General features: G+C 39.4%; 1 protein-coding gene across 1 annotated transcript in view; it reads right to left on the bottom strand.

Moving 5' to 3' along the window:
- EFNB2 (ephrin B2) overlaps positions 1-27,457 on the bottom strand; it is a 46,102-nt gene that overhangs the window by 6,144 nt on the left and 12,501 nt on the right. The window contains exons 2-3 of the mRNA XM_072849900.1: positions 16,952-17,235; positions 86-178 (exon numbers count right to left, since the gene is read on the bottom strand). Coding sequence (XP_072706001.1) covers positions 86-178; positions 16,952-17,235 — 377 coding nt within the window. The remainder of the gene's footprint in view (positions 1-85; positions 179-16,951; positions 17,236-27,457) is intronic.

Below are 27,457 nucleotides of genomic sequence, written 5' to 3'. Positions count from 1 at the left end.
CTCTACACCACTAAAAGAAGCCTGAAAACTAAAAGGACACTGAGACTGATCAAAGTGATTTCATGAAAAGGCAGATGGTCTTTACCTTGTCCAACTTTCATGAGGATCTTCATGGTTTTTGTCTGGCACACCCCTCCCTCCTGGTTATCCAGGCCCTCCAAAGACCCATTTGATGTTGCTGATTAAAAATAAAAGAAAAATAAATAAATAAAAATAAATAAAAATCAGGAAATCAACAGGCAAAGTGATGTGAACATGAGTGTCTGAAAGCAGAAATCTTTCAATCTACCAGGACCTGTTCTTGTTGCTCGGGCTGACCTATGGAAAGTTGTGAAATGTTGAAAGCCAAAGGAATGAATACATTGGTAAGCCGTACAATATATACAGATGGAGGAATGTGTTATCAAGGTTTCAGATTTACCCAGCAACCTTTTTTTCTATGCACAATTGACTGACAGACTGACTTGGACGAAATCGCAGCACCTTGCTAAAAGGTGATGGGAGTCGGCTGAAAAGGAAGCCCTGGCAGGCTCAGAGGAGCAAAGCACTGAAAATTCACCCATTTTTTTTCCCCCCAACAATATCTTTATAATCACCACATTACACCTGCTTCCTCTATTACAAATCTCCTGCTGGAAGAAGTGAACGCATACAAAAGACCCAGGTGAAAGCTGAGATTCTGCACTGATTGTAAAACCATTTAATATTTTAAAGTACAATCTCACTTTTCTCAGCATTGAGGAGCCTCTGCGGGGGTGGGTGGCGGGGGGGAATATGCTTTATTCTCACGGAAACCTTTTAGCTCATACAAACAAACGGGTGCTTTCCCCTGCGTTTATCTTGTTCTCGCTTATCTAGGCGCTGGCTGGAACCACACAACCCCGCCGCAAGCTGACGCTGCAATGCGACTTGTGCACGAAGCACAACTCCCTTGGAGAATCCAAAATATTGAGTCACGGTCTAGGGGTGCGCCGCCGCTGCCGCCCGAGCCAGCTGTTGGTTGCAAACCCCCAACAGCTGCTGGAAAACTATTTGGCAGCTCCTCAGCCCTGGGCATCACCGCCACTCCGCACTGCACCAGCCACCGGCCACGTTGGCGTGGGTGCTGGTGCCCCGGCAGCAAAGCAGGCACGTCCACCAACAGCGGACTCTGGCTTCACTATTTAGGGAATGCACCAGGGGTTTTCCCACCCCGGTTGTGCTGGGGGTGCAAATTTCACCATCATTTCTTGGATCTGTTTATCCAGGGCCCAAAACGCACGTATGAGCGGGTTGCATGCACGCGCACGGGGCCACCAGCTGGAGGAAACAAATAGAAAATGGGAGATAACAGAGCTCGCTGCTTGCCGTGGCTGTGGTGAACTGCTTAAGCAGCACTTTCCTGCCTCTACCCCTCTCCCTTCAGCTTGGGACCTAATTCAACCAGGGCTTCACACTGTTCAGATCTTTGTTTTTAATTCTCGCTCCTTCTCTTTCACCTTCCTTGGGGATTTTCTTTCAAATGCAGCCTATGTATATTTCCTTTTTCCTTCACAATGTCTTCCTAGCCCCATGGCAGTATTTTTCTTGCTCTAATCTTCTCTCTAGCTGTAAAGATATAAACCCCATACCGCTGAACCCTGCTTCCTAGCCTTTGATCTACTTCTTATTTTTGTTCCACTTCTGCCTCTTTTGTGACTAACTCGAATTACAGCCACCACACAAACTTCCCAAATCGTGTTTTCTTTTCCTAGAATTCCCTTCTCCTCATACGTGGTCCCTCCCAGTTCCTTCTCTTGTTCCCTCCCCTCTGTAAAAACCTGACAATGGCTGTCCGTGCAACTACTTCTTTTTTTTCCAACTTGCAAAAAAGACTTTTTAAAATATAGAAGAGCACAATGAGTAATTTAAGATAAAAGCCGATCTGAAGTGTGCCACTGAATTGCCAAGCTCAGAAAATAATGGAGACATATAGTTTTGTTTTCTTTTGGTTTTTTTCCAGAGGGAAAAAAATCAATACTAAGAACCAGTTCTGGACATAAATCAAATGTGTCTTTGCTGAAAGTGTTTTTTATGACCTATTTGCCAATGTACCAGCACAAGGACAAGGGAAAAAAAGCAGTAAATAGAAATACCAAAGCTGAGCATCAACTGCAAGTACAACTAATAAACGCTGACTTTGTCTTGTGGTTTTTGTTATTCTTCGTTTGTTTTTGAATCGAGGCAATGGGGGCTCACATCTCCTTAAACACCTTCTACTTGATTTTAATTGAATAGATTGCTGCTTCTTCTGAACATCAATGCCTTTTTATTCTTTAAAGGCCTACCCATTTAACCCACAGAGCAGGAGACCTCAATGAGATGCAGAGGATGCAGTCTGGCCTCAGTACAGAATAAGAAAGTAAGATGGCAAAAAGAATGCAAAATTACTTCAAATACAGTCTCCAAACGGGAAGGCCCAGATGTACAATGAGTCTGGTTGTGTGCCTACGCGAGAGCAATCTGCCTCGCTTGCTTGCTAAAAGAATGCTTGCATAGCTTTGATGTCAGATGAATGAATTTGCAGAAGTATTCACTTTTTCCACAGTTCTTCAAGGGGTTTTCAGAAAGCCTACATTATAGCTCAGAGTACAGGCTGCTACGTCCCGAGGAACGGGGAATTTTCAAAGTGGAGCATTTCAGTGACAAAGCAAAGTTTCCATCTCAGCTTCTCCCTGTAATTAAACCGACAATTACCCAAGGCCACTGGAGGAAATTATTTTTCAAAATTCATTAAGACTATCGAAATATAACCTCACATATCCCTAGTGTACCAGGAAGAAAGTGGGTAGTTTTAAACACATCGTTTCAAGCTTTGAAAAGCTGCAAGGAGAAAAAGAAGTAATCTGGGACATCAGAGAAAACAGTTTCATACTGCTAATGCCCCTTGACAGTTTAGTGTGCAGAAGTCAAACAAGGGAGTGAGTACAAAATATTCCTCAAACACTTGCCATTGCCTTTCCATATTGATCTCCAAATGAAAATTATACCGGCTATCATGTAAGCTCCTCCGCCGCACTCACACTTCCGCAGGAAAGGGACCCTGTACCTGGAGCTCTGCTCACACTGGAAGGATATTTCAAAAAAAAAAAAGTGCCTGTGATAGGAGTTTTGGGTATAAACACAGAAACGTAACACACGGCTCTTGTGTCTAACACAGAAATGCTGCTCTCTGGTGTGTTTATAAGATCAAATTTTAGGCCTTCCATCCAGTTTATATTTATATACTTATATATAAAAAAGAACAGGTTTGGGGTTTTTTTATATTTAGGTCTAAATATGGATATATTTTAGAAGCAGTTACTCACACATGAACTACCATACGTGGCCCTGTGCTAAGAAGACTAGATACTATTTAAATATTAACATTAATAAACATAATTAATGATTAATATAAAGTTTCTCATGAGTATTGAATGTTCTCAGGATCCCACACTTCACTTTGTACTAATACAGCAACACACTGGAAACTAAAAGTAAGTACAATGTTGCTAAACAGGTAGCAAAATATTTTACATCTTTTGATGGATAGGTACCTCTGATTTTCTGAGACCTGTCCTGTTCCACTGGTGTCAATTGCAAAACTAGTTATAGTCAAAAGCGCACTAAATTATTCAGTCAACAGTTTATCCACACCTACAAATAAACACATATAATTCCCCTAAAATCTCTATTAATTTTAAGACTTTCTGACAAAATTGCAATAATTTATAAGCAATGTTTACAGCAGTCAGTCAAAAATTATATTTGAGCTCTGTATACACAGACACTATGTGTCTGCATTCCTTGAATACAACAGCAGCTGCCATTTTATAAGGAATATAAGTTTGGGTTTTCAACTTTCAGAAAAAACTGACTTGATATGACATTATGGTTAAGAGTCTGCTGATACATACTTACTTTGGAGAAGCTAGTATACATTTTCAGTTTCGTAAAACACTGCCTTAACATATCCTCTCCCTTACACAAGAGGAAATGAAATTATTCAGGCCCAAGAATTTAATTCCAGCTCTGCCTTCCCTTCTTTGGAATATATAAATTATTAAAAAAAACCAAAAACCAACAACAACAAAACAAACAAACAAACAAACAAAAACAAAACAAAAAAACCCCTGGAACTCATGTAAATCAATGTATGATGTTTTACATTTATTTGCTTTTAAAACTTCACAAGTGTTGTTTATTGTACGAAATGCATTAGTCATAAATGCAGAGGCAGGGAATCAGTGAGCGAAACAGAGTCAGCTGACAAGAATAGTTCCTGGCTATGATTCTCATACAGTCCCCATGGAGAGGAAGTAATATTACATTTTAATATGTCTTCATTTGATTGTTATTACTCTGCTTCCCAGGAGGCTAAGCCACTGCATGGATCTTGGCTGTTTTCAACCTATCAGGTTGGTAACATTGCTCTAATCAGATGGAGAATTAAGCTGCTGGATTTGTGCCTGTGTATAGCTTTTCATTCACAAAGAGATTAGAAATGAAGGCACAGTCACAAAAACTCAACTTCCTTCACTCCTAAAAACACACATTACAAAATGAACAAATGCCATCACAATTACTTAAAAGAAAACACCAGCAGACAAAAATCTCAGCCTCTTAATTCTGCCGCAATTATTACCCATACTTTTATGTTTTAGGATTATGAAAAACATTACCTACTTGCAAATTAAATGTCATATCCTTTGAACCAACGCAACTTTATAACACATTTATTTCTAGAGCTTGAATATGAAATGGACTACATAGCTGAAGAGAGAAATTATGATCGTCGCACTTAATTCTCCTGTGAAAACTAAATGGACCTTAAACCACAGCCTACAGGAATGAATGAGTGATGTCAACTGATGTGCGAGGGCAAAATTGGGTTTGTCCCCCCTTAGTGTGCTGGACGATACAAGCCATTTGGCAATGTATCAAAGACACATCACTGATGAGGTCATCAAGAATTAATCGCTGCTGTTGTGGATCTGTTAATAGAAAAATGAGAATTACAGGTTTCTTTGGGGTAGATCAGTACTGTCCAATAGTAGAGATTTTAATCTTTCTTTTTTCTTAAATACTGCTTGAATTCAGCATCTGAAAATAGGTTTCTCAAAATCAGAGCTAAATAAAATCAAATAACCCTACCCATCTCCACTTCTCCCCAGCTGTGCTTAGAAACGGAATGGAAAAGTCTAAACAGCAGCAAAAATCCACAAAATCTGTAGATCCAACAGTAGTAAGAAGTTATTCTTAAAGCAAAGCTGCACTTGATCTCATATGCACTCACAGGATTACTAAGTGCATGTAAAGCTTTTGGGGTTTTTCTATTTTATTAAATAATAGAACACTATTTTGGCCAGGCATCGTGTGTTTGTGCTCTGACTGCTTTCATCTGCTTTTGGTCCTTTTAATGACTCTCTTACTAAAGCACTGAATAAATAATTCTTCTTTCCCATAAATTATCTAAATTTATGGGACAGGTTGAAGAACACCAGAAATCACACACTGCGAGACCACAAATCACAGATCACAACACAGAGGTTGTTTCTAGACCAGCCAGGGATGAAGAACAAGGCAGCTGAGGTAATAGAAAGAGTGTTTTAATTAAATGAAATTAAATTCTTTTTTTTCCCACTTAGTAGCAATGCCAGATCTGCACGGAGATCTGAAACAACAAAAGAAATTGGTCAGGCCACTCACCAAAGAAAAGGTAGCTTGGTTGAGCTGCAGAAAGTTTAGAGATAAGATGAATATACTAATTTCAACTACTAGCAACTAACGGTTTACCCTTGTTTGTAGTGACAAAAAATGAGACCAACACTGAAACCTGCACTTTTTCAAAACATGAAATTGTCTTCCAAAATTTAACTATCAGCAGTCCCAAACCTGGACCGCAAGTGCTATAACTTAAATGCATTATGAATAGTTGCATAGAGTACTGTCAATGTGTTGTCTGTGTTTCTGTCTACAGACTGAAGACCTCCTCTGTTTAACTCTTCGTGCTTGAACAATAAAATCACATCCTAACTTTTCTACTGATCTCATAGAGACAAAGAAAGGATCTTCAATAAAAAAGATAAAAACCTGATGAATTTGCTCAATTGATACAATATAGGACACTGAGACAGTAATGAAAAATGTATAAAAATGGTTTACCAATAATTTTGCATTTTCCTAACATGTCTGGTTTTTTATTTGTCCTACTTGCAAAGTCAAGGTGGCAGCAGAATTTTGAGGAGTTTCTCAACCTAAAGACCATTCATAAACTCTCATTCTCTCAATCTTATTCCACACATTTCTTTAAATTAAGACAGACATTTTTCTTAAACTAAAGCTTATGGGGTGTTTATAAATACTCTTGAAGCCAGCCTTTTTTCCCCCTCTATCCACACACGAGGCAAAACTTTTATGTGAAGGAAAGGAACAGAATTCTCCTTTCTTCTTTTCCATTTCTCACCCTTGTTGCTTTTTAAATTAAGTCCTATGTTGTATGTCTCAGGATTTATATCTAAACAGGATCCATAAATTATATTCTGCACAGCAAGTAAGCAGCAATGCCCTCCCCAGTCAAGCTAAAACCAGAACAAAATGAAGTAAAATAAAAAACAGGCCTCTTCTTGCCTGGAAGAAGGGAGAGGCTCTGCAGTGAAACTTTGTGATTCACTTTTCTAACCACTGCTCTAAAATGTATCTTGTCCAAATGTGAATGGCGTGAATTGTGGTGTTTAGATGGGACTCATGATATACAGGTCTTTATATAATTCCCCATAAAAGTCTCCACTTGTATTCGTATGTCAAGAGAGGGACAGATTTTATTACTGTTTCAGTATTTTGGGGGGTGTGTGCAATGTGGAGGACACAAGCAAGACAGAGCCAATCAGTTCTGTACTGTAATATACCTTGGTATATACCAACTGTTTTAATTCCAGGCACACCTCTGGAAATCTGTAGACTCTCCTTCCCGCATCTCATGTCGTCCGACTGAGAAGGACTGCCCAAGTATTAAGCACAAAACAGGGAGAGAATTCTTGTAAAGTTTCCTACATTCAGAATGATTCTATTAATTCCAGGGAGACGTGGCATCATACAAGAAGAATACAGGTGGTAAAAAAAAAAAGCCCTTTATGTCAACAAAGACTTTCCATAAAGGGAAAAAGATACAGCGAGCAAGACTGAGTTGGAAAGTATCAAAAAAGCTGTGAGCTCCGACTGGTTTCTGCTGCCTATCATTTTAAAAACAGCACCACTTTATCTCTGGGTTAAGGAATACCACAGCTGAACTGTACTGAACAGTAAACAATTTGCTGAATTATTAACTATTACAGAAGGTCACAGCATCCACCCACCCACAACAAAATCCTACTTGCTTCACTGCTGTCAAGTGTCCCTTTTCAAAATTCTCTTGGAATGATTTAGAGATTATTAAAAGAATAAAAAGTAAAAGCATCTCAATACTGTATCACTATGAATGACAATTTAAGTCTTTCATTACAGTTAAGCATTTCTAAAAGTATTTCAGTTCTGTATTTCACATACTCTGAGAAATGTCAGATAATGAGCTACTGCACACATGGTTGCTTCTAGTTTACATAAACAAATTATATCTTTGTGAGCGCTGAAGTAACTGTGGCAGATGTAAGCCCACTAATTATGATGCATTCAGCATATATCAGAAAGTATGCATCTAAAACAGATTACTAGCTAGTTAACTTCGCCAACCACAAACAGGTATTTTACGTAAGTTTATCCTTTCTCCCCGCACGCTACTGGCAAAAGCCTCTCATGGATGGGCAGAAATATCTCCCCACTACCACAGCAAGCTTTGCTTAACAGTTCAGCTGAACAGAACTAATAGAATTAGTTAGCATTCCGATTACACTGATTGTTGCTAATGACAAGCGGACTCGCTGGAAACAAAAGCAGAAGCTTTAACATTAAATGAGGACCTACATTCTGTACTGTACAAACTCAACACCACTCTTCAAGGATGTTCATCGGCCTTGAAAATCTCTCTGGTTTCTGTCTGTAGCACTTGGATAAGAAAGGGTTATAGTGAAAGTTCATATTAAATAAATAACAAACCTCTTGCTCATTCTACTGTCACTAATTGCATGCAATGATATTAATGACCCAGTAATTGCTATACGAGTAGCACTGAAGTGGAAAACATCATTTTGAGGCAGAGTTCATCTCTAGGTGGTAGGACTTCACCAGTGACTGAGTTAATGCCTAGTGACAGTTTAGAATATAACACTATAGATGAGAAAATGTGCCAGTCTCATGGTTATAACAGTTTAGATGGACATGACGTTATTTGCTTTGACCACACAGAGTCCAGGAGTAACCCCAATAAAGTGCCACAGTCAGAGTTTGCCCTATAGATGAACCTCATTCCTTTCAGGGGAGATGCTCTGTACTATAACAATCTAGAGCAATTTTCCACATGTTTGCTTCAATAAAAGAATACCTTCATCTCCTGCTTTTACATCAAGCACAACAGAAGTGTGCTTTATTGCAAAACACAAAAAGCTATTTACATCATCTAACTATCCTTCAGCAACACAGAGTTCGGCACCTTAGTACTGAGATCAATTATGATACTATTGGATGACTGTGCACTTGGCAAAGATGATCAGAAGTTAAGCGCTGTTTTGATTGCAGTATGCTTATGTTTGTGTTTAGAACTTTAAAATACCCATGGAGTAAAACTTAATGAGGAAACACTGCTGAAATAAAGCAATCTGAACTTCCAAGGTGCTACAGGACCTCTAGTTCAAACACTTGCCATAAGAAATTAAGGGGTTTAGCTTCTTTAGAAATTATCACATAGGCACATCTTGGTCCATTTTAAGAAACTTCGATGGGATGGGTACGTTAATCCTCCACTGTTCGGAATTTTGAAAAGTCATGACTAGACAGGAGAACTGATACTTTTAATAATGACATTCATACCGTTTTTAATATTTCACTAGTATTTTAATAGTATAACATTATTAAGTTGTTTTTTTGTTTGTTTTTTTTTTCTCAACACAAATTATTTCATTAATGTCTTGATTCTACTACTAAATCTGCGGTGGCAGCCCCTGGACAGCAGGTGGAATCGAGTTTCAGCACAGGCTCAGGCCAAACACCTGGAAAGCAGCTTTGCAGAAACGGCACTGGGGGTCCTGGTGGACACCAAGCTGACCATCAGCCAGCAACGTGCCCTTGCAGCAAAGGCGGCCAACAGTCTCCTGGGCTGCATTTGGCAGAGCACTGCCAGCAGGCAGAGGGAGGTGATCCTTACCCTCTACTCAGCCCTGGTGCGGCCACAGCTGGAGTGCTGGGTGCAGTCACGGGCTCCCCAATACAGGACAGATATGGACTTAAAGGAGCAAGTCCACTAAATGCTCATGGAGATGATGAAGGAACTGGAGCATCTTTATAGGAGGAGAGGCTGAGGACTTGGGACTGTTCAGTTTGGAGAAAAGAAGGCTCAGGGGGATCTTACCCATGTGTATAAATACCTGGTGGGGGGAGTAAAGAAGGAAGAGCCAGACTCTTCTCAGTGGTGCCCAGAAGCAATGGGCACAAACTGAAATACAGGGAATGCTGTTGAAACCTGAGAAAACCTTTTTAAATGTGAGGGTGACAGAGCACTGGACCAGGTTGTCCAGGCAGGCTGTGGAGTCTCTATCCTCAGAGATATTCAGAACTCAGCTGGACATGGTCCTGGGCAACTGGCTGCAGCTGAGCCTGCTTGAGCAAGGGCTTGAGCAGGGGACTAGATGATCTCCAGAGGTGCCATCCAAACTCAACCATTCTGTGATTCTGCGATCAGCCGCACTGTTGTGGTCTAAGGCATTTACGTGTTAACGTGAAATACTTGAAAAACAAATCCTTCTCGGTTTCCCTGGAAGGATTTGGATTCAGACTTCTGTTTCTCTCACAGCAGCTCAGTGAGCACACAAGGACTAATCTGCTGCTGCGGTTTAGTTATTTTTGCTGTTTTCATCTACAGAACAGAAAACAGATAAATCATGCTAACAAAGATCCAAACATGCTTTTTAAAACCAGCCTTATCAGCTTAATACGGACTCTTCTCCAAGAACTGCTAAGACTACCTTAAGAATAATCCTGCTTTTACTCACAGAAATATTTGCATGATTTCCTTGGGACTGAAAAAAAAGCAACTGGAAGACTGCCCATTAGGGCTTAGTTTTATAATCTGATTTATCTGAAATAAATCCTGAAATATTTTTCCTCCAAAGTTTTCAAGATTGACTGAAGTCAGGAAAGAAAGTCCAAACTGACATTTAACCCTGTTTTTCAACCATTTCAACCCTGTGTTATAGCTAATGCAGTTCTCAGACAAAAGTACATTTCCCTTCAATCCAGCTATGCAAAGCCTTTAACGAGACAAAAAATTTCAAGTATTTAAAATCAATTTCATTAAAGCCTTTATAAATGCTTATACAGTTCCTGGTCTTTTATTTTAGGACTTAAAATACTGTAATACATAACAGATATAATACAAGCAACTGTATAAAATAAAGACTGATCATCCCACTTGATGAGATAAATGCTCATCACCAAACTTAGGTACAAAATGAAAGTTAAATGTGCTTCAGTATGCTAGTGCGATTCTAAATTTCAGTTTAGACAGATACTTTCCTCATAGCATGGCATGTCTCCCCAGTACACACCCCCTTGATTTAAACAGTTACTCATACCCTGCATATAAAGCATAAAATACACACTCAACCCAACCCTCTTCTGCATGTAGTCCTATTAAGGATGTATATGCAAATCTAAGAACATATACAATTTGTAGAAGAACAGGGTTTAAACTGTTTTTTGCAAAGCACTTCAAGTGTCCCCTATTGTTGATATGTGTACTATATATATAAAGACTTCTAAGTGAGAATATTGTGTCATTCTTTGTGAATGTACTGTATTTCCAGTATTTATAAATTGTTTATGAGGAACTAAAAAAATGAGAAAAATAAATAGTGACTAAAAATATTAAACAGCTTCCTATGAAATTTTAAAACCTGTTTAATTCCTGAGTATTTCCTGAATAATTCTTTCTTCCAGTCTGAATAATTATTCTTCATTTTCATCTGATTCCATAGCTATCTGGAATACTTGCAGGGGTGTGGGGGAGGATAAATGTATTTTTTCACAAGATGCCATCAATTAACAAATTGAGCATTCTTATCTTTCATTTCCTTCCCTTAGGAATAGAGAAATAATAACAGATTTCCTGCTGAACTATCTCTGTCTACTTTAAAGGAGAGAAACGGTCGGTATTGCCTAGGTAATGGCACCGAATGTGAACAAAGTCCATCAATCTAAAATAGCCTTATTCTCTTACAAGACCTGTGTGGCCTGGGACAAAACCCCAAAGGACCATGACTCCATTAATCCTGTAGGTCTTATACCCTGTTAGAAATCTGAAGCTGCACAGACGGTGATTTTTTTCTCCAATAATATTATTTGTATGAGCTGTATTTATATTTAATTCAACAAGAGCTAAGTGGTATTGCTGACATATCCCTTAGAAGACTCTCAGCAAAGTCAAAGACTGACCTCTGGATATCATTTTACACTAAGAAGAAATCATTTATCTAATTTTCTGAGGAAGGAGGAGGAGAAAGGAAAGGAAAAAATGTGATCTTTGTACAACTGGAATCGGGGTGGCTATTATCACATAGGCTTTCATTACCACCACCACCACCAAAAAATAAATAACAATAGATTCCTGGACCACAGAGCCTTTAACAAAAAGCACGGAAAATGTCTTTGTTGCAAAAGAAATGGAATTGAAATTCTGATACAGTTTTTGTCCTGGTTTTGGCTAGTTCAGAATCAACCTCCAAACAAAGGAAAACCTACTGTTTCCTTTCAGGTAGCTCTCGCTAGATGTTTGGGAGGTTGCAGGGGGCTGCAGGCTGAAACCTGCCTCAGAGAGGTGTCCAAATGCCCAGCCAGCCTGATTAGCCAGCGCTTAAACTGTTTGGACAGAATACTAAAATAACATTTTAATGTAAATCTACTTGGCCACGCAAAGAGATTTATTCTTCCCAACTGGGCCATATTTCAGGGCACAATCTATATTGTCCTTTAATGTGTTCTTCCTCAGACAGTTATTGCCCTTTAATTGTAACAGAATGACAAAGTGAAAACATAAAAAGCCTTGTGATTTTTTCAAACCCAGCTAATGCTAAAGTTTCAGAATGACTGTTTCGATTTTAAAACCCACAGTACTATTAAAGCAGTTATGCAAAATGTAGTGCTACTAGTCAGTATAAACCTTTAAATCAGTCAGGGATCAAATATATATATATATGTTTTTTAATTTAAGCCAGAGGCCAATTATGTAAGTGGGTCACTTGAAAAAAGTTGACAAAAAACATTTAAGGAAAGCTGCATATTCCATTTTGCCAATGTCAAAGCCAATGAGCATCATCAGCTCAGCAAGCTTGGCTAACGAGGTTGCAGGCGGAGCAAGCATTTTAGAGGAACCTTTTCTAGGACCATTCTGTAGCCCTTTCCCAAGTCTCAAGCCATTATTTTACAAATTTTGAACAGGTGAAGACTTCATTGCAGGTGACTTATTTTTTAATGCTGATGATGCCAGCCCATAATCTTCATTTTACTTCTGCAAAAGAAGAGATGCAGTGAGCAGAGTATGTGCTTGCTTGGCCAAACTATCTCGGGACCGTGATGGTGGCTCGAAGGCAAGCGGCACTGATCCCTTCCCTCTGGCGTAGCTTCCCGCAGGCTTCCCCAGGGCAAAGACAGGGTACCGCAGCACTCTCTGTGCTCTCTGACTAAAGGCCAGGTTTATTGGGAAGGGCTCAGGACAACTCCTGTTCACCGAAACTAAACATCTTTGCCATATTATACATGCTTGTACTATGCTAACGCGTCTCCGTCCCATACAAGAAACCCTGCATCTGAGAGAAGTACTGAAGCAGATACACCACGACCCAAGTACTTGCAGATCAATCCCCTCGTATTGAGAAGATACTCATTGCTCATTCTGAGCAATCCGCAACAGCAGAAAATTATACTTCATTCCCTAACCATGCAAAGGCATAAAAAGACTTTTTAATGCAAACATCAGAGCTGCAAATCTGCACACCCTTCTTCTGCTTAACTTTGCCCTTCGCACAGATATTTATGTTGTTGGGCATGATGTATCTTCCTTCATGCATCTGATTAAGGATTTCCTTAGAGACTTATGATATGTTAGCTAAATGGTCGCATATTTTAGGATAATCTAACATTAATACTTCTGAGATCTCAAGTACATTTGACCTTCTCCAGTTCTGCTGAAAAGAAACCAGGTAACTGTAGGAAAATGAATCTATTAATTTCCCAGGAACCAAAAATTGATGATAGCAAAGAAGAGAAAAGCAAGGACACTCTGTTACATCATTTATTCACTTTCACAATACCATTCAGTATCATCTTTCCAAGTACTGCTGTTCACAGAATTAACCCTCTGGATCCTGATAGTCATATTGAGGAATATCTTGCCAAGAAATGGATTAGATTATTTTTTGATTAAAGTACCATTAAATGTGAAAACAGGTATCAGAAACTCATCTACACTTTTACTTTTTTAAAAAACTGTGAATTGTGGAATGAGAAAAGTTGCATCTTTTATATGCTCAGACCTAGGGAAATAATGAGTAGAAAAGATCTCCTTCTGCTATACCCATCATGAATACATCTGGATGATATAAAAATTATGGCTTGAAGAATTCCTGTTCAGTCATATTTCCCTAAAGGTACACAGGGTTCAGGAAGCTGCTTCATCCTGTGTTATAACTCCTCATCCCAAAATGACTAACCCCCTAATCTGAATAGAGATTTTACTGTTTAATACAGCTTCACAAACCACATACTATTACCTTAGAAAAACAAACCGTGTTTTCAAATAATGGCAAGATGATAAAGCTACATGACGATGCATAAAACATTTAAAGGGCTGACAACAGCCTGCCAGCATAAACAGCGTGAGATTAGGCTGTAGACGCAGCCATAGTGAGCACTGCAAAGATGCTGGGCTCAGTAAACTCTCGTCTCAGGTTTGTTTGATGCCCCTTAGTCGAGGGAATACAAGATCCTAAAATACTTCAAAACCAAAAGCTGGCACATAAAATGCATCATTGCCTTCACTTCATTGCACTCCCACCCCCCAAAAAACACCCCCAACGAATCAAGACAAAACTCCAAACTCACAAACAAACGGAAAGGAAAGGAAAGGAAAGGAAAGGAAAGGAAAGGAAAGGAAAGGAAAGGAAAGGAAAGGAAAGGAAAGGAAAGGAAAGGAAAGGAAAGGAAAGGAAAGGAAAGGAAAGGAAAGGAAAGGAAAGGAAAGGAAAGGAAAGGGGAAAGAAAGAAGGAAAGAAGGAAAGAAGGAAAGAAAGAAGGAAAGGAAGGACAGAAGGATAGAAAGAAAGAAAGAAAGAAAGAAAGAAAGAAAGAAAGAAAGAAGGGAAGAGCAGTATCGGAGTTTGTGGGCGACCCAGTGCATTCCCCTTTCAGGCCTGAGCACACCTGTTAAATTACAGGTCTGGGAATAGGGATGTACGCAAACCATTTACAGCTTGATTTGCCTACATGATTAAGATGTATTATATTACTTATAAAAATGACAGTAAACGTCCTGACTACCAGAACTTGTATGTGACAAGGCTGTGTCGGGTCATGAGCTTTTGAGCACAAATTGTTAAAATCCTATCTAGCTCCAGTATCTCTGTAAAATGGTGTCCTAGCTGAGCCCTGGCCTAGTTTTCTACCCCTCTTAGTGTTTCTGAGACCGACATCACTGAGTTCATTGTTTTCTCCCTGAATGATAGAAAAGCAAGAGTTTTAGCTTCAGGATGGCTGGTTTTTCAGCGTTGTTTTTTTTTTGTCCAACCTATTAAAATGTATGGGTACCCCTGCTGCAGCTCGGTTAGTATACTAGCAATATAGTGATAAATTAGCCATTTGTTTATGCCAGAATGAGCAGGGAAAGTAATATCCTAAGGCACTCCAGTATTACTGCAAGGCCAGTGTGATTTTTGAGGCATTAGGCTGAAGGCTGAGCAAGTTCTTTCAACCAAACTATACTGTAATCTTCCAGGAAATGCAATGTCTATTATGTCTTATTGCTATAATGAAATAATTATACAAAACTAATGAAAATGAGACATATTTAATAATTCTCTGGGTAAATCCATGACATAGATATGACAGAACTGACAGGGTATCAGAAAGCTCCATTTGTGCCCATAATTTTCAGGTAATAATTGTAACAGTGCCATTTGTTCCACTACAGCTGGTCTGCTGTGGATGTTTTTAAAAGCAGCACTAAATACTGAACATATTTCATCATTAAAGCCAACTATTTGAGCGTGGTCATTTTTATGCTACACATTTTCACTGGAGTTACAGACAACTATCTCTCAACATCTAATCTTGCAGCTTTTACCCTGGTAAATCTCACTGGATTTCAGTGGGAAGTTTGTCAAAGTTAAATGCTTTTGTGTAAGTGGGATCAGGTTTTTACATACCCCCTGACTAAACAGAGAAAGCACCTATATTAAGTGATCTTTTTGTCAAACCTTAAAAGCCAAAAAATGGTGCTTTATATCTCCCACAACTGTTATTTAGTAATTCCTACATTTAATATTTAATACAGTGAATTCTTACTTAGTTTCTGTGACATACAACCTGTTTTATACACAGTGTGTACCATTATGGATATATCTGGGAAGTGAGCATTAATTCATATTAAATACATTTACGTTTTAAAAGTACTTGCTCAGAGCACTTGTAAAATTACTAATATTTTAAACTAAGAAATTAAGAAATGTTTAGAGTGGCAGACATTACATGAAATAGTTATCAGCCCTCCAATTTTCAAGGAGGTGGCAGAAATAAGACACACCAGTATCTAACTTCCTTGTAACTGCAGAAAAGCCAATGCAGAGAATTTCTCCATCTCCTACTAACTGCTGTTCCTTGCTCAAGACTTCAAAAGTCCCCATGGGGCTAAATGAGATCCGCAGGCCATAGTATTACAATGACAAAACCTAAACTAATGTAAATTGTTGTTGTACTGCTGAGGTCTCAGCTTATGCTAACTCCTGATTCACATCATTAGCTTTACACATCATAAGTAATTTGAATCACTAAACACAGCGGTTACCTCCAGACTCGCTTTCAGCCATAAATCCCTTATCAGACTAAAACTCACACTAAGTTTTTATTGTTGGACACAGGCCTGTGTCACGCACATTCTTTTTATAAGTCCAGCACCATGAAAAAGGAGGAAACTCCAGATCATGCTAGTCTAGGTTTGCCCAAGAACCCTCCTAGCTACTGTACGGACACAGTAGGTACGTATTGCAGCTATGCATGCTCAATTAGAGCCCACCAGTAACCCTTGTTGGGAAATTACACTGTCAAAGTTGGCACGAAAGTGGCCAAAAGGTCACTGCAAGAATCCCCGGACCACTTGGAGCAATGGCCAGCCACCTTGCGAAGGATGCCTCAGCTCAGAATGGCCGGGCCACTCTACTCCTACTCCTGGCATAAGGGCACCCGAGGGCAAGGCCGATAGCATGGCACATCACCAGAGCCGCAAGCAGGAAACACATCACGGTTCAGCTGCACACAACTTTCAGTGTCAATGCAGGACATGATACCGTGCACAAAAGAAGCCCTTCACAGGCACAGAAGTACAATTTAATTTGGTTTACACAAACCAAGGAAAAAAAGAGACAGGGGCCCCATAGAAGTCAGCAATAATGTTGAAAATATGCTGGCAAGAAAGTATTTTCAGAGAAAAAAATACAAACCCATTCACATTCTTCTTAGTTTGCTTATAATGTACAAGACAATATACGAAAGAATGAACAATTATATTTAAAAGAATGAGCAACTGATATTTTGAACTTACATATGACGTAATAATCTTTGTTCTTCTGAAATTCCAGGCCCCAGAGATTAGGACTGAACTCTTGAAACTTGATGGTAAACTTAACATCTTGATCTGGCTTGGCACAGTTGAGTAGAGGTGTATTGTCCTTTTTAATAGCACAGCTGTCTGCTTGGTCTTTATCAACCATGTAGACCTTATAATATTCATACTGGCCAACAGTTTTAGAGTCCACCTTTGGGCATATAATATCCAGTTTGTCTCCTATCTGTGGATATAGTACCAATCCTTGTCCAGGAAGGAATCTAAAACAGAAAAAAAAGAGGGGGGGGGGAAGGGAGAGAGAGAAAAAAAAAGGGAAAATGTGAGACACTTGATAAAATCTCATCCAGAAAAGTAGCAATTGCAGTGGACAGAAAGGAACAAACACACAGTTTCCAAAACCAAAATGACAGACTGAGCAAACCAGATCTTAATAGTTTGGGCCTGACTCAATTTAATATCAACAAGTTGTTTATTTAGATCTTGGAAATTACAGATGGATTGAGTTTTATAGTCCTTATCCCAGTTTTGGGAACTCCAGTAGGTTTTACGTCTCTGGCAGGCACTGCTGTTTCTTCCACATTTGGCCATTTACAGCTGCTAGCGCAACGACTGGTGGGCTACAATCCTGTTCTTCTGCTTTGGTAACATTTCTACTGTTCTTGCACATATTTTGCTAATTTTGGACATGGGAGAATGACAAGAATAATCTTTCAAATCTCCTGAGCAGCCGTGTGGGAAAGGAAACAACTTAGACTTTAAGATTTAACAACATATTAAGATGCTGATTGATATTACTAGTATAACGCAAAGGAACACCACTCACTCACCAGGATCATGCTTATGGACCTGGGGTGGACAGAGATCTACCTGACCCAAGGACCACACGTGCTTCTGATAAAACACTTTTCCAAGACAGTGTGACCGCTACACTACAATGATTTCTTCTCTTTATAAACTCCACCATTACCGTCACTATTTTAGCTCTTTTTTTATTTCTTGTGCTACAAGTGAAACACGGGTGTGCTTTTGCCTTAGTATAGATGAAGACTTCTTACACAAACTGGCAGTAAGCTTTAATGTTTGGGGCTAGACTCAATATTGTACCTTTCCTGTTCATACTAATTAATAGGCAAACTTCACCAGTTCTTCACAAAAGAAAAATATAAATAATTACTTCTAGTATTGATTCAGCCACAAAATGAGGAGCCGTGTTCTCACAAGGACAAAAGCCACAGCAGGTTCGTTTGTTTCTTTCTCCGTAAGATATATTTGTTCCAATTAAGGCCAAGAAGTGTGTGTCTTAGAACTACAGCCAACAACACAACGTCCTCGAATACACAGACCTAAAAGACTGACTTTCTTTCCTCTTTCTCCTGCCTGCCAGCCTTTTTCCAAAGATCTTCCGTAATGGAGAATCGGCCTGAAAAACCAAGTGAAACAATTGCCGCCTAATGAACACCCTTCTCCAAGTGCTAGCATTTAAACAGCACGCGTAGTAAATCTAGCTTATTCACAGGCAGCCTTCCTGGAAACTTTAAATTAGAGTATTAAGGCCCAAGCAGAACAAAGCTGTAGGCGTCGGTGACCTCCAGCCTCTGGCTTGGCTAAAGGAGCCCACCAGCCCGTAGTAGTGCTGGGGAAGAACTTACTAAATTAGAGAAAAGGATGATGCAATGCCCCAAATTTCGAATCCACCGTTTACAACCGCTTGCTCCCACACAATGCAAGTTTATGATCTGTGCTAATTGAGCGGGATTATTTTCACTCACAAAGCCTGTGTAAGAATTATATTTGTTGTGAAGCAGCACATAGCAGGACGAAAACATGTAATTACAGATTTAGGGAAAAAGAACAATGAAATGTTATGGCAAGAAAAGCGACTGTTGATGTATAAATCACTGCGCTCTTTTGTGTCGTGCAGTGTAATTTCCAGACTACAGAAACTAGGCTTGGCCACGGCTGTTCAAACTTAGATGCACTGGAGACGGGGCAAAGCTGCACCTCCTCCTCCAGTTTTCGGACACGCCAAAGGAGTGCAGTGACTACCACCTCCCGAAAGCCAAAATGGTGGAACAAATGGCAAGGTGGAAATGCATCCTCCTTGGAGTCACCGGCCTGGTGAGGGATGACTGAGGGAGAGGCCAGCTCTGCAAGGGCGACGAGGAAATGAGGGGAGGAAGACCCCGGCCAGCAAACATTCCCAAGGGAGCAGCACGGATCCTGACTCAGGCTCTCCTCCGGGATTGACTCCGACCAGGCAAAGGGACAGAGTTTCTGAGCTAACCTCCGTCACCTGTGGCTGACTTTACCGCCTTGTCTGACCACGGCCCCATTTTACTTTGCTCCTGTGCAGCAGGGCTGTACCAGAAAGATGAAAATTACTCGTATTCCCCCATCTGCATGCCAGGACAAAGGCTGATCACTGTATGATCCCACCGCTGCAAATATTTCTTCTTGCCAGTAATTCTTCTTCACCTAACAGGAATGTGTAATATGAAACAGATGAGATTCAGAGGATGGGATCTTTGTTTTTAAATTAACCAATTTAGATTGCCATGGATAATAAATATGAAATTCATAAGGTTAGAAACGTGCACCTGCCTGTCATTATCAATAATGTGACCTAAAAGCTGCCCTGAAAAACAAGAAACAGGTTCTAATTTAAGATTTTGTGTATATATATGTGTGTGTGTAATGAAGCAGCAGCGGTATACGTTCTCCACACAAACTCTGAGTGCAAACAGGATGGGTTCAGAAACGGCGTGCCAGGTAATCCTCAGAAACAGCTACCGGAGAGAAAGCACACTTGTGTGCCTTGGTTAAGTAGCCAGGAATTGCCCCATAAAAGGTAGAGGACAGAACCACCCCCAACAGACAGCTAAAACACATTTTACAAGAGCTTTAAACCGACGCACTCGTTAGACTTTATGGCAGGGGAATATTCTCGCTATGGCTCTGAAGTCTGTACAGTTTGAGAACTAAACTCCGTAAATCTCCTTCCACTTGAGTTTCTGAACTTGTAGGATCTAACGCTGATGGGATTAAGAAAGAAAAAAGGCTGGAAATGAAAGGATTAATCTAAGAACTTGATTGTATTGAAATTTTTTCCACAGTTCGCCGTTTTGATCGTGACCTTTGTGAGAAAGATATTTTTCCAATTTACTTTCCTTATTTTCTTACAACAGTAAAGCACAAATACGGATGGAGAGAATAAAAAAGTTTCACCTCACACATTTCAGTTCGACCACAAAACTTACAGTGGTTGATTAGTAGTAGGCATGATTATTATCCCTGCATTTGTGTAATACTTTTGCTACTGTATTTTCATAAAGAATTTAAATAAATCATTTGCTGGGTACTAAGCTTTTTCTGAAGCTATACAGATGTCAGGAGGATTAAGACTACTGGTTTATGATCCTATTTTTGAAAACCTTCTATCTGAAAAAAAAAAGGACAATGTACATTCAGCCTTGGTAGAGGTTAACAAAAACTTCAGGATTAATCCTGAATCTTTGTTTCTGCAAGTGCTGATGTAGCCTTAAGCATTCTGGGGTAGCATCGACACTTACAAAATGTTTGCAGGATGGCATCTGTAAAAATAAAGTTAATGAACTGGCTTTAAAAGTCTGATCAGAATTAAAAAACTTTTTTTTTTTCCCAAACAGGAATATAATAAAGACGGAGCAAGAGGTTTTCAGAGTCCTGTGACTGATCCCGAGGAGGCTGTGTTACTCCAATGGTTGCCTGGGACAGTGACACGCTCTTTGAGCCGTCGGGATAGCGACAGCACTGGAACCATCGCTTTCTCTAAAAAGCTAACTTTCTAACTTTCTGCTTTTCAGCTCTATATGTTCTTTACTGGGAAACCTACATACCGATATAGGTCCCTGTACCCCAACAGAAACTTAGGAGAAAAGCTTAGCGAGTTTCATGACTCATTTCTGTCAGCAGTCAGATATAGTGAGACTAGAGCATTTGAAGAATCTTGCCCACAATTAATAATCCTAGTGCTTACTGTGGGAAAGCACAGAAAAGTATATTAAGTACAGTGAAAGCTGTACGATGAAATTCATGCGCTTTCTGTCTGGCACTTTTGGATACAGAGGGCATTTTTACTGGCAGCCCCAAAGGGGTGTATTGTGGGCGACATTTGACATCTGTGCAAAGCCCATGGATGTGAATCCCTCCCACGCGTCCAACTAGTCATGCAGCTTATCAAATAACAGCAACGTGCAGAGTTCTCAAGCCTTTTTAAAAGTAAGTATGATATCAGACGAAAAATTCACATGACACATGAACAGAACATAGGAACAGAGTCGTCCGTTCCCCACTCCCACCAATGTTACAATAATTTTCTGTACCATGCTTATTTTAAGGCCCAGCAGTTCCTGGCACTAATGTACCTTTACTCATCAAAGTCCTAGAGAAGTTAAATTTTATTTTGAAATTGTACAAAAAATAAAATTTATATTATGCACAGTTTCCAACTGATTTCTTAAGAATCTACTTCTTGTTCAGAGAAACTTAGCACATTCAACCATATTAAATTATAAAGGAGTTTTCCTTAATGATAGCCACTCAAACCTACCTAATTTCATAATAGTAAATTCTCAAAAAAAAATTAGAACTTTACCTGTCAGCACTCTTTTCCACTGAGAATATTCTACTATTCCTTACTACACAGACATTTCTGAAACTGTAAAATTATCAACAGGTAAAATTCTTAGAGAAATAAATTCTTAAAGAGATTTTGTTAATCAATACTGACTGATGTAAAAAATGTGTCATCATGCTTTTCCCAGCTTGCAAAACTATATATATGTTCATACATACTATAAATATATACATGCACACTTAGCTTTAACTATATCCTAGTAATTATAAAATAAATGCAATTTTAGAAAGCGTGTTAGTACTTGTTGAGAGTCTTGTATATTTAACTGGGGAAACAGTGCCAAATTTCTGTGCTTTAATACCTTACCTGAACTAATTGGTATAGGCAGTTAGCTTTAAATTAATGTAACAAAAATAACCCTAAAAATGTGAACAATCAAGATGCTTCTTAAAATGCAGCCTGAAACCTTCTGTTGGGGAATCCTACCCACTTAACTTTATGAAGTTTAACTACCAGCCTGAATATAAAGTTATTCATTGAAAAGTTTTATTAAGGAAATGTCATGAATACTAATAACACAGTATGTTCGTCCGTTACTTGTACAAGTGCAAACTGAAACAGAATACAGAACAGCATTCCACGTACAAGTCCTTGCTGTTTAAAAAGAATAGTTATTAAATAGTATATGTATTCATCATCTGGCTTTTGAGAAAATAACAACATTCATATTTTGAATATCATTTTGTCCACAGGAGAAATACTTAAGCAAGGCAAAAGTCCTACCAGCTTGATGCAAAGCAAATAAAAGTTCCAGGAAAAGGTCCTTGTGATTTCAGTGAAGTAGCAGTGGCCTAATGACAGCCTGCAGAATGACATGAAAACCAGTGTATGGATTCCCAAAGACTCTGAAGTTAATAAAATCCAGAATCATAGACCAGTGCTCTCTGTAAGAGAGTCCTTTGCTCCATACAGAGCTTTCACACTAGTTTCTGCCATATTCAACATCATATACAAAGATATGCCATGTGGATATAAGGTATACACCCAGCTGTAAACCTGAAATGCTTTTTTGCAGAAGCAGTGATTTTATAGGACTGATCTCACTCCAGTTTAAATGGACTAAGTGAACACGAATTCAATGAGAAGAGGATCAGTAACTGCTGTGGAACAGACAGAAAAACAAGCTTCATCAAAAAAGATTAATGTGGAGTCTCTGTCTCAAAATGGGTATGGAATTTGGTTAAAAAGAAAGGCACTACTCTTACGTGAAGTCTCTGCAAGAAAAATTACCATAGTTCGACACAGCAAGACGACAGACTGGCTTTATACACAGACTAGCAAATGAAACTTTGAAAACAAAAGAAGTACAGCATTTCATATTATTAAAATTATTTTAAGTGAGTTTTGGAAGCTACTTTTCTTTGCCAGTGCAGTATTATTAAATTATTTTAATACTATAACAAAGTTTTACAGAACATGATAAATAGGCATGTTTTTGAATTTAAATAAAATTTAAGAAGTTTAATCTGCTGACCTTTATTTATACGTAACATTTTTCCAGGCAGTTAATGAAATTATTCATGTAAGCAATGGTTACTTGCATTAATAGGACTTGCAGGCTAGAAACTAAATGGAATTCAAACAAATAAATAAACAAATATATTCACGCTCATCCCTTAAGATCTTTAATGGTAAGTAATACATTATACAAAGCCCAGTTATAAAATACCATAACACAAGTTTCTAAAGCTGCAGCTCCTGTATTTCTCACTTCCACTGGAAGGGAAGAACTTATTTTCGGGGCTCGGGTTGTCCTGCAATAAAACCTGCAGCAAGCCCATAAATGCTTTGAAACACTCCCCTGAAACTGTAGCTAATCTCCATCTCGGGGTTTGTGGTACCTCCTTGTCCTCCCCCTTCCTCACCTCCAAAGGAGCCCATCTTCTTTCGGACTACCCAGGGGAAATGCTTGCAGTGCACTAAAAAAGGGAATAGTCAAGGGTTTATTTTGTTTTAATTGCCACGCCGGATACAAAATGGTAGCGTTGCCACCATTTCGTGTGTTTCAAGCAGCCATGCAAATGGATGCCGTTCTTGGTGCCTTTTCCTGGACCTATTCTTATTGAAATCGGTTGCAAAACTTCCATTTACTTCAGTAGGGCAAAACAATGCAATATATTTACAACTGAAATCTTAATAACCTACACAAGAATGATTCTGCGGCATGATGATGTTTCCTCAAAATTTTAAGTAGACAGGGAACAAGGAGCATTTACGAAATTTTAGCTGTTTCATTTAGCAATTTGTCACGTTACCTTTTGCAAAATACTAGAGGAAAGCATTTAAAATACAACAAAGGATTTTTAATAGGTGTAAAATAAGGATGGGCTGAGAGTGCATACACTTCTCCCCAAAGAAAACATTTTTTTGCATGGACCTGCAGGATTTGACAGTCAAATTGTACCATCACATCACAGTCCTAAAGGCACAGAGCTTCCACTGTACAGAGAGACATCCACAGACACTATGCCTCTTCAAACACATCAGAAAATGCCCTGACCGGTCTCCTAGAAAGATGTCATGAGTTTCCTTCACTAAATAACTCGTGTGACTATTGCTGTTGCAGAGATACAGACACGCACTTCTTCGCTCCGTTCAGCTTAGGATGGTCACAAATCCAAAGGTGCCTTGCACTTCAGAGAGCACAAAACACGCAGCTAAGATTATATTTGGCAAGAACCGTACCCCTTTCACCCTTCATGTATACAGAAGGTCACCTGCAACCTGGCACCAAACACGCCTTATTGGAGACACTCTCTCTAAGAGAAAATCTGGTTCCTTAAAAGCTGTGATGTACGAGGTTACGGATGTGCTCTCATTCCGTGGAAAAAGTAAATAAGCCAAAGGAGGTGCAGCAGACTCTCCTTCGGGACTACCCCAACCCTGGGCTCAGGCAGAGGTAGCTGACTGCAGTTCCTGTCCAGGGGGTCATGGCATCGCGGGGTGACCATGGACTCAGGGGTGCTGGGAGCCCCCTCACCCCAGTCCACCCCGCTGAGCAGAGGCAGTGCCCTGCCTTCAGACCCCGGTGCGCAGCTGCCGGAAGGGTTTTGCTGTAAGACAGCGTATCTGTTGCAACTGGACACCATCTCTGCCTGCAATAGATGGTTTAGTTTTGCTGGAAAGCTGCCCTTTCCCTCGCTGCTTGGCTCTCACTCTCAGGGCAAAGCTAAAAACCTGCTTACACAACTAAGACCTTCAGACCAATTTGCGCTTTACCCCTCCATCCCCAACATAAATCCAGGGTGTGAAAATGGATGCGCGCTTTTCCTCCCATAAAAGGGAAGCACGTTTTCCTCTGCATTTAAAAAAACCCTCTGAGAGCAAACACCTATCTGTTTGTTTTTTCCTCTACAATGGGAAACAAGATCTGGGCTTTTTGCACAAGAGCGTGCAGCCTGGCTTAGAACATTTACCACACGGGTAAGGCTTGAAATGCTGAAAAGATGTACAATTTGATTTTTTACCAAGGTTGACAAAGGAATTTTTTTTAAAAATACAGATTTTATATTCAGTTTTCATACATGACCTCCACATAAAGCACTATTAATAGCAATTACCTTTTGTATTATTGTGCAGAAAGCAATTACTGCTCTGCTAAAAGTACTTAAAGCACTAGAGAATTCTGATCCATTTACAAAATCAATTCTGGTTACCACAAAAGAACCGCTAATGTGCTTTAGGACAGTCTCCTAACTAAGAAGAAGAAGAAAAAAAGATGGATATGACCAATGTTCTATTTTAAAGTGTATTATATTAACATTTCATCAGCATTTACAGAAATATGAACCCTCACAACAGTGCTGGACTTACTCAGCTTCAGCAAACAGGGAATCGCTCCTCAAATCATTGCTCTCTCTCTCTCTCATGCACAGGCACGGAGACACACACAGGCACATTCTCCTTTTTATTGCATTTCAGCAGAAACATGCTTTCCACATAGAGTTTAAAAACTGCAAGTGGCTGCAGTGGAGAGTAGCAGCCAATCTGTATAAATGGCTTATTCTGAGGAATTTCTGAAAGAGAAAACACTCAGTAGGTGCATTGTAATTAGTTGCTCTTTCTAGTTACCTCTTGACAAATGATGCATGCGGGTCTGGATGAGAGCCCAACTCTTGACCCATGCCACCACTACACACTTCAGTACTTCAAGCAGAAACCCCTAGCCTCAGCATTCTTTTCATTTTGTTTTTCCAGAAACGCGGTGCTGGTAATGCACAACATGAGAACCAGACATGATTAGCAAAGCTGGAATTCTTTCAGAAGTGCTTCGTATAGCTATGTCCTAAATATATCTGAGGAAAGCTTCCTGCCTTTGACTCCTTCCAAATATGTAGCATGTTTCAGGCCTGGGTTAAAGGACAGAACATGGAAATACACACAGCAAACATCGTTCCCACAATTCTTAACGATACGCTTTGGCGACATTTGTAAGCCTTTCAAACAGCCGATATTCATGTGATCATTATTTTAAATACGGGAGATTATAAGCCTATTGAGAAATGCAACTTTTGCCACAAAAAATACCCTTAAAAAATAAACATTTTTTGGACAGCACTTTACTGCCCCCTTTTGCACTTTAACATTAGAACAGGTTTCAACAGGAACATACGTCTGAGAAACACTGTGAAGATATGGGGTAAGACGACAGGGCATCATGTTTACACACTAGTAGACTGTCAGGCACTGCTTTGGGGACAACTTCCACTTGCCTGCACTGTAAACAAGTGAAACATCTAGCTTGCATTGTCCCTAATCTTCCATAGAAGAGATCAGTAATGTATGGTTTAAAGTACCACTTTCCATTTTAATCTGCATGTATATGGGCAACTGGGAAAGAAGGGGATATTGCTCATTAACACCAGTTGTCTCTCTAGCACAATTTCTAAAGCAAAGATCATCTGCAACTTGAATTTGGTTTTATTCATCAGGAAGAAAAGAATGACAAAGGGCTTTCCAGTCTGAGGCCATTCCTGTGCTGGCAATCCCTTAACTGAAAGGATGGGTGTATCCTTCAGAAGGAAACTTCACAAACTGGCAGGCAAGAATATTTTCATGAAAGGTGAAGACAAGAAGCCTAGACATTCAAATACCCTGCAAGCCTACAGGCATAAACCCGTTCTGCAAGTCCGCACTGCAATTACAGTCAGTACAGAATCCATGTATGTCTGTGTGTGTCCACATATATCTACAAAAGGTAATAAATCTATAGTCTAGTGGCCAGTTATTTACAAAATACTAATTCATTATGACAGAGCCAGAGGGGGACCCATCCTGCCCCAACCCTCAGCTTCCATTTGACAAAGTCCATGTGCTGCTGTGTACACTTATATTTAAACTTAATCCATTTTCCTCTGTCATCCTACAATTACAATACAAGTCACAATAATATTAAATTTCACTGCCTACAGCATTGCACAATTGAATGTGCATTACTGTAATGAAAACTGACTCCCTTTGATATTAACACTGGTGTTTTCTCTCATTTGCTAGCCATGAAATACAGGAAGAGACCAATGTTGTTTTAATTAAAGAATTGTTGTTCAAAATATGCTACTGGGAATATTAAAGTAGTTCTTTGCTCTCGCAGCAAAGATAATCAGGTATTTATATGGTTTGGATTTTTGAAAAAAAGAAAAATAAAAAAAATCTGTGCCATGAATTCAGCGTAACACAAAACCACTGCTCTACTTGACTTGTGCTCACAGAGGCAGGGTGTGCCAAACCCAAGAAAGATGGCGCTTTGTTGAAAGGATGCAGAGCAGTAGTTAGCATGGAACGGAAAGTCAAACCAAACCATGTGTGCT

The sequence above is a fragment of the Ciconia boyciana genome, chromosome 1 (assembly GCF_034638445.1).
Source record: "Ciconia boyciana chromosome 1, ASM3463844v1, whole genome shotgun sequence".
Lineage (NCBI taxonomy): Eukaryota > Metazoa > Chordata > Aves > Ciconiiformes > Ciconiidae > Ciconia > Ciconia boyciana.
Note: the sequence above shows the minus strand (reverse complement) of the source record. Positions and strands in the feature narration are given on the sequence as shown.